At 40.5% G+C, this 8,703-nt stretch overlaps 1 protein-coding gene across 1 annotated transcript; it reads right to left on the bottom strand.

Annotated features, from left to right (window-relative positions):
• Positions 1-3,550: 3,550 nt before the first annotated feature.
• On the bottom strand, positions 3,551-6,468 carry LOC120020030 (B-cell lymphoma/leukemia 10-like). The gene is made up of 3 exons (XM_038963456.1): positions 5,932-6,468; positions 4,668-4,956; positions 3,551-4,455 (listed from the first exon to the last, which is right to left on the bottom strand). Exons 1-3 carry the CDS (start codon positions 5,980-5,982, stop codon positions 3,992-3,994), a joined length of 804 nt encoding a protein of 267 aa, XP_038819384.1. The 5' UTR covers positions 5,983-6,468; the 3' UTR covers positions 3,551-3,991.
• Positions 6,469-8,703: the final 2,235 nt, after the last annotated feature.

Genomic DNA, 8,703 nt, shown 5'->3' with positions numbered 1-8,703 from the left:
GGAATCACCGGGGCTCTGGCTGGAGATGGGGCATCGGGTGCAGTGGCCATTTGGGCTCCTCTCCTCTGCTGGCCCCTGGGGCACAAGGGGCTCCACATCATCCATCTGGGCAAGGAGATCCTTCTATACTGTAGATACCACTCGATTAGTCACACACAGATTTACATGACAGCCAAGGTCAAGGGAAGAAGTGGCAGTGGTTCAAATGAATCAGCATTCTGATTGTCATTTCAGCTGGTGTTTGGTCAAACACAGGATTTCACCATCTTGGAATTATGAACTAGTACTAGGCTACTGAAACTAATATAGAGAGTCAGGCAGAGTCAAACACACATGTTTCTGAAAGTGCAGAATAATGTGATGAAATAGAAAGAGTTCAGCCATTCCTTTCATTTTGATCTTCATCTAAACAGGTTTGACTGCATTCAATGACTTCTGTCGCTGTCACTTTTTATGCTCCCATGGGCTCCATAAATTACACTAAAACATGATAAATTACACTAAAACATGATAAATTACACTGGCCTGTGACATCTACGAACACTTCTTATTTTCCATTACTCATTAACATGAAGATGTAGGCCTACAGCAGAGCAAACACATAAACAACTTTAAAAATACCTTTATATTGGTAAAACGTAGGAAAATGTAATGTGGTCCACATAAAGTTGCTGTTCAACTACAATTGATACAGTCTGTCTAACACAAGTGGCAAAAAAACAAAACATTTACTGTCCCAAATCACCAAATATAAAGCAAGATACAACCTCGCTATTTGATCTAAATATTTAAATGTATTCATCTTTGTCTTTGTCATCATCATAACACTTTGCTAGGTTATTCCTACTAAAAGTTGGAACATAAATGGAACGGCGACGGTTTATAATTTACCTGTGATCCAGAGATGCACCTGCCGCGCTCTACTGAGCAGATTGTTTGGTGCGTGAACAAGCACGTTTATTTTTTCTGTCAACATCGGAGAGAACAGACACGGAGACAGTCGATCACTGTGACTGTCATTCTCTCGCGTCATTCTGCGGTTTTCCTCTTTTTCCATAGTAGCGGGAAGATGTTTGGGGGGGAATAAAAAAGATCCCCGTGCCAAAGACGGCTATAGGTCCGCTAATAAAGAACTAGTAAAGGCCCAGTGCACTACTTTTGTGGAAAAGGAGAATGTTCTAACTAAAAAATGTTTTGCCCGTGCTACAGATGACTATATTGGTCTGCTAACACAGGATTAGTAAAGGCCCAACCAGTTGCGTTTGGGGAGGGGGGGGGCAGTGCCCCTGTGACAACAATTTTGGACCCCCTTGTGGCCCCCCTAAATGTGGAGTATGAAATAATTTTTACATAACACATTTTTGCTATCGTTCTTTTTTTACATCCGTTATTAGACAGTGGCAACGATGATGATTATGAATATTTTTTATTGCATTTTTATTGAATTTTATTCAGATTTCTCAGGGGGTGCTGCAGCAACCTCAGCATCCCGCTGCTATGTGTCCACCCCCCCCCCCCACACTCCAAAAAAACGAGTTCCCAAATACAGAAGGCCTAAGGATAGAATGTATTTCTATGAGCCATCAGATCTTTAACAAACATGAACACATTTTACCGGAAATTAGGAATGTCTCTTGTGTCTCAATATTCCTTTGATTTATTTATAGATCTAAATGATCAAGATCTCCAACATAAAAAGTACAGACACATCAATTATCAAAATTATTAAAATGACATAATCATTCTTCTTTTTGATAATAAGTAACACCATTGTACCATTTGTCATTAATGCCCTATCACAATAAGAAAAGTAATCTTTAATAATATAACAATACTCTAGTCAAGAGTAAAAACAAACCATTCCAGTGTAGGCCTACCACATTTTGTAACTACAGTTTGTGTGCCTAAATGCATACGATGAACAATTTATTCCAGTGTTTTGTGTAAATACAGAGAAGTCGTCTTCTGATGATCTGGGATCCTTACAAGGACAAATCCCTACTGTAGCTGGCATGGTGTGGCATGTTGATGCTAGCATAGATATATAATTGTTTAATAGATATGGATGCCAGTTAATCATGAACTCACACACCCAGAATTCATAGGAAAGGAGCAGTGTTGGAGAATGACGACCTACTGCGACCTTAGTCCAAGTCCAGAATAAAGTGAACCTAGTGCCTTCAGAAAGTATTCACACCCCTTGACTTTTTACACATTTTGTTTTGATACAGTCTGCATTTAAAATGGATTAGATTGAGATTTCTTCTGTCATTGGCATACACAAAATACCCCATAATGTCAGTGTTTTCGAAATGTTTAAAAATGTATTAAAAATGAAAAGATGAAATGTCTTGAGTCAATAAGTATTCAACCCCTTTATTATGGCACACCTAAATAAATTCAGGAGTAAAAATTGCTTAACAAGTCACATAATAAGTTGCATGGACTCTATGTGAAATAATAGTGCTTAACATGATTTTTGAATGACTACCTCATCTCTGTACCAAACACATATAATTCTCTGTAAGGTCCCTCAGTTGAGGTTGTGGGGTTCGATTCCCACCAATGACCAGTATGAAAAAAAAACAAAAAAAACAATGTAAGCACAAAATACTGTAAGTCGCTATGGCTAAGAGCATCTACTAAAATGTAAAAAATGTAAACCACATAGACCAGGGAGGTTTTCCAATGCCTCGCAAAGGACACCTATTGATAGATGGGTAAAAAAAAAGCAGACATTGAATATCACTTTGAGCATAATTACACTTTGTATGGTGTATCAATACACCCAGTCACTACAAAGATACAGGCATCCTTCCTAACTCAGTTGCCGGAGAGGAAAGAAACTGCTCAGGGATTTCACCATGAGGCAAATGGTGACAGAGTTCAATGACTGTGATAGAAAACTGGGGATGGAACAACATTGTAGTTACTCCACAATATTAACATAATTGACAGAATACATAAATTCCAAAACATGCATCCTGTTTGCAACAAGGCACAGAAAAATGTGGCAAAGCAATTCACTTTTTGTCCTGAATACAAAGTTATGTTTGGGTCAAATCCATTACAACACATTACTGAGTGCCACGCTCCAAATTTTCAAGCAGAGTGGTGGCTGCATGTTATGGGTATGCTTGTAATCGTTAAGGACAATAAACAGAATGGAGCTAAGCACAGGCAAATCCTATAGTTAAACCTGGTTACCAAGAAGACAGTGAAAGTTCCTGACTGGCAGAGTTACAGTTTAGACTTAAATCTACTTGGAAATCTAGGGCAAGACTTGAAAATGGTATGTCTAGCAATGATCAACAACAAATAGACAGAGCTTGAAGAATTATGAAAACAATAATGGCCAAATGTTGCACAATCCAAGTGTGGGAAAGCTCTTAGAGACTTACCCAGAAAGACTCACAGCTGTAATCACTGCCAAAGGTGCTTCTATAAAGTATTGACTCAGGGGTGTGAATACTTATGTAAATGAGATATTTCTATATTTCATTTTCAATAAATTTGCTAAAATTGTCATTGTGGGGTATTGTGTGTAGATAGGCAAGATTTTTATTGTATTTAATACATTTTGAATTCAGGCTGTACCACAATAAGTCAAGGGGTATGAATACTTTCTGAAAGCACTGTATGTCTCAACCCAACTCTCTCTATGTGTAAGGAAGGGGCATTTTACAAAAGAGGACTTGATATAAGCAGAGTAAAATTCATGAGGGTACAGCTTATGATTGAGGCATCATTAGTAAGCAGTTACTTGTTTCATATTGAACCCAAAATAGGTTTGTCCAGCTTTCGGATGACCCAGTGTATAATGTAAGGCATGGAACATACTTTAAACAAATAGTAACTTGTAAAGTATCACTTAACTAAAACCATTGATAAAACACATACACTGGTACAAACAACACATTTGAAGAGTGAATGTTTGTTATGAGTAATGCTGGGAAGTAGTCCAGGGCGGGGGGGGGGGGGGGGGGGGGGTTCAGTAAGATTTTGGTGGGGGCTGAGGTGAGAGGTCCCTGTATGACATGGAAGTGAGTGTGGAGCGTGACCTCAGGGGCTGGAAGTTGACGTCCCCTCCGCTGATCGCCGTGCTCCTGTGTGGTCCAGCGTCCATGTTAGATGAGGCCTCTGGCAGTAGCAGCACTTCCTGCGGCAGGGGGGGAGCCCCTGGGTCTCCAGGCCTGGGCAGTGTGGAAGAGACCTGGGATGAAGACACAGCCATGCTACCCCCTCGCATGGATGACAACACCTCCTTCCCATGGCTGGAGGCAGCGGGCCGGTTGAGGAAACTTAGGGCGTCAGAGGTGGATGGGCTCCCCTCTCCGTTGTAAAATAATGTGGATGCCAGGTTGGACTCATATGACAGTGTCCTGGAGAGGTCTTTATTGACCCCGGATGTGTCCTGAGTTGGCAGGAAGCCCGAGGTGGAACTGGATGCCCCTGCTGTAGAGGGCCAATGGGAGATGGTCATGATAATGGTACTAAGACAGTGAAAGACTACTGAGCTAAAGCCTATTAGCTCGGGGAGCTAACACACATCGTCAGGTCTCAGGCAAGGTTACCCGTCACTCAAGTGTGGTTCACCGAACCTCCTCTATTACATGTTGTCAAAAAATTAATAAAAAAACACTTGAACACACACACACACAACGTACCTCTGAGAGACTCCATCTTCTCGTTCTTCACCTTCTGCACTTCATCAGTGATCTTGGTAATCAGGAAGTTGAGCGTACGTCCTTGTTGGATGGACTCGACCAGGGCGTCCAGCCCCCGAGGGTTTTCAGCCAGGTAGTCCAGGAGCAAGCCTGTTTTCTTGGTCTGCGTGATCCTGCAGCTGATCTCCTCTGTGTCGTCTCGCGTCAGGATCTTCCGCGAGCGCAGGTAGTCAAAATGACGGTCAGCCCGGATCTTTTCACAAAGGTACGGCCGCAGCCTCGTCAGGACCTAGACAGAGAACAGCAAGATGGAAACTGTGGGGGTGTTGAAGGATGGGTTCTCGACTATCTGTATGTTATATAGGGCCAGTATTAATTGATATATGTTTTATCAAGTGTGTGTGACCAGAGGACTGACTACTGACGGCTATACTGTAAATGCACCGAAGGACAGATAAACATGTGTGGGATAAGAATGATTAAAGTACGGACATGCCTTTGTTAATCATTAATATTAATGGGTTATGTAGTGGCTTCCTTTTCTCTTTACCATAGCCCTAGCCTGAAGAGGGGTTGTTTCGTACGCATACAGTCCACACTAAGTTTCCAAGCGGCCAAAACATTCAATGAGATCCAGGGATATAGTGCAACAAAAAGGTTTATTCTTCTAATATCTAACAAAAAAAATGATTATCTAATCAACTTAAATCAGAGATTACTTGACATGGAAAATACATAACATGACCTGTTTGTATGTCTGTATGGTCAAAAAACTAGCAAGGACTCCTCCCCCCCAAGGCCCAACTTCCAGCATTTATCCTAACACACTTACCACAGTACAATGAATAGGCGAGAGGGGGGCGGGGGGGAACTAAGTTACACTAACAACAAATGAATACATCTCAATCAGGTAAATATAAATCATAAAAGGTACGTACCTCATATTTCATCATATACATTAATATTTAATATATTTACACAAATGTACATGGAGCTCTGTATGTTCTGTCTTTTATACAAATATGTCCAAATTGGCTCTAACAGGTTAGGTATAATACGCGAAAGAATAATTTTATTTACACTATACACACATAGGCTTCTGTGAAAATGGGGTAGCCTATAGAGGGTGCGGCATAAGTTGGTTACTTTCACTTCTTTATTATGCGCATTTCAACATTTTAAGTTAATAACATTATGGTAAATAATTATTGTAAAACCAACTCACTAACAGTTGAATTGACAGTCAGACAAATAGGCCACTTACTTCCTTTTTTATATCGGCCATTTCATCTTCTGTCAGGTGAGTTACATCCATCCTACCTAAGGTGTCAAATGCAAGTCTTCCGGGTACTTTACGAGAATAAAATGGCACACTAAAAATATTTTAACCAAAAGATAGGCTCCGGTACACGGATATTGTATTTTCCAGTGCGTAACTCTTGTCTAATAGCCTATAGTCTAGTTATTTGCCGATACAAAACAGAAGCTTCCAGAGCCTCGGTAAATATACGTTTTTCATTAGTGAACCGCTGCCAATTATTACTTCCTGATTCCATGGATGAGTTAACGCAAGTCATGTATGGGCAAGTGAATGATGAGTGTTTTTCATTCAGTTGTGCTATACTAGTCGGCTACTATCGCATCACCACTGTTTTTTCCATTCGGGGATGAAGAGCATATTCCAGTGTTCAAATAATCTATTGTTATTCTCTGATTTCTTATTTTTTTGCTTGACATGGTCAAATAACTGAAGCATAGAGTGGGACCTGTTTTTCTAATTTGGCGAACAGAAACTAGAACCTATGTGAAGCTAGCCACAATAGAATTTGGAGAGAGCGGAGGCTACACAGACTCGCCTGCCCAAATTGATGACGTTGTCGCGCAGCTGAGAGTCGATTGGAGACGAATGGGTTCAGTCAGTAGTCCTGATGAGCCCTTCCCAGCTAGCTAGTTTATGCTGGCTAGCTATCAACAACAACAGCATGGCTTAGTTAAAAGTCGAGGGGAGAGAGAATAGTATTGGACACCATCTGGAATCTGGACGTCACCGTGACAGGCCAATTAGCTAACATAACGACAAACCGGTGTTAGTAATCAATGCAACGTGTTGTGTTGCAACCTGGTCTCAGTACATTTCGTATTAAATTCGAGACAGGCTTGAGTATGATATGTTACTTTTCGTATGGTATATATTAATTTGTGGATGTCCATCACTCATTTCGTATGATATGTTACAAATGACAATTTGTATTATATGTTACGAATTTTCAAAATGTACAATATGTTACAGATTTGCCAAACGTATGATATGTTACGAATTCTAACTAGGTGGCTAACGTTAGCTAGGCTATGAGTTAGGGTTAAGGTTAGGTTGAAGGGTTGCTGTTAGGGTTAGCTAAAAGGGTTAACTTTTTCACATGTACCAACAAAAGGGTGTGATCATTCTACAGTGGTCCCTGCAGCGTATACTCAAACAGGTGTGATTAGAATGCTTATTTAGAACGTCCAGTTTTGATTGACAGCATTTGAGCTGGCCACACAAATTTTTCACAAGCATTTTGCACAAACACAGTCCTTATGTCCTGAATGTGACCAGTTTATTTTTGTATGCAATGTTCAGACATTCACAGAAGTAGCAACAGCATAACACAATTCTCATCCAAACCGGAAAATGTAGGCTACATTTGTCCTAGTGTGAAATGTGTGAAACAGCTAGCTAGTTAACGGGGTGCGCGCTAATAGCGTTTCAATCGGTGACGTCACTTGCTCTGAGACCTTGAAGTAGTTGTTTCCCTTGCTCTGCAAGGGTCACGGCTTTTGTGGAGCAATGGGTAACGATGCTTCGAGGGTGACTGTTGTCTATGTGTGCAGAGGGTCCCTGGTTTGAGCCCAGGTAGAGGTGAGGAGAGGGACAGAAGCTATACTGTTACATTGCAATAAGCATTCTAATCACACCGGTTTGAGTGTACGCTGCAGGGACCACTGTAGAATGATCACACCCGTTTGTTGGTACGTGTGAAAAGGTTAACCCCCCTTTTGACCTCTTCATTCTAACATCTTTGGTCTGACAGATGTTTACGTGACACCCAGAATGCATTGTATAATGTCAACAAAGATGGCGCCACACATGGCTGGCAAATAGCTTAGTATTAGCTCATTGTAATCAGTACAACCTTCAAAAAAATATTTTACACACATCATAGGTGTCCATTACAGTCTATGCAATAATCAGAATGCATTACTTAAAAACATGTTAATAAAACTGTAAATACATTATGCTCCATACATACATACATACATATGCTACAATAGAAACAACAACACGATATACAGAAAATAAGGCACTTACTTTGATAGGAACACACACATGTCCAAAGTTATTATTTGTAAGGAAAACAATGAAGGCAATGCAAGTGCCAGCCAGAAAATGTGCCAGTTCGTGCAAGACTGCGCAAATGTCTGCATACTGTATCTGCGGAAACACTGGAATTAGTGCTTGAGCTCTCCTGGAAGAGTAAAGTTTGTCCAGCTCAGTAAAGCCTCAAACATAAATTGTCCTCAACACTGAAATGGCCTACTTCAATGTTAATCAATGAGGAGACAGAACACACCTCAATAAAAACGGTTAGAAAATAATAATAATTTGACATTTACAAGTTGGAACATAGCCTATAGATAATTAGCATGCAGCACGTGTTAACTGTCCTGTTGCGTAACAATCACATTTTGGAACAGTGAGTGCATTCTGACATCACGTGAATAAAACAACTCACGCTGGGGTGACCGTTAGAGATATTTGGAACTGACATGTGAAAAGGTAAGGGGAAGGGTTAGCAAAGGTAAGGGGAAGTAGTTGCAAAGTAGCTAAATAGGAGCAAGTAGTTGAAAAGTTTCTAACAAGCTAAAATTGTCTGTGATGAGATTTGAACAGGCAACATTTGGGTTGCTAGACATTCGAGTAATACGTCACCCCTACCAACCACCATCTTTTAGTTTTTGCCTTAAGTAACAATCTGTCTTATGTAACCATACCACA

The sequence above is a fragment of the Salvelinus namaycush genome, chromosome 25 (genome assembly GCF_016432855.1).
Source record: "Salvelinus namaycush isolate Seneca chromosome 25, SaNama_1.0, whole genome shotgun sequence".
Lineage (NCBI taxonomy): Eukaryota > Metazoa > Chordata > Actinopteri > Salmoniformes > Salmonidae > Salvelinus > Salvelinus namaycush.
Note: the sequence above shows the minus strand (reverse complement) of the source record. Positions and strands in the feature narration are given on the sequence as shown.

What these genes read in the sequence shown, in the direction of transcription:
- LOC120020030 (XM_038963456.1), bottom strand. Translation starts at nt 5,982, where the DNA reads ATGGATGTAACTCACCTGACAGAAGATGAAATGGCCGATATAAAAAAG. An exon ending in TGGCCGATATAAAAAAGGAA is followed by an intron (nt 4,957 to 5,931) that starts GTAAGTGGCCTA and finishes TTCTCTGTCTAG; the next exon opens with GTCCTGACGAGGCTGCGGCC. An exon ending in GAAGATGGAGTCTCTCAGAG is followed by an intron (nt 4,456 to 4,667) that starts GTACGTTGTGTG and finishes GGCCCTCTACAG; the next exon opens with CAGGGGCATCCAGTTCCACC.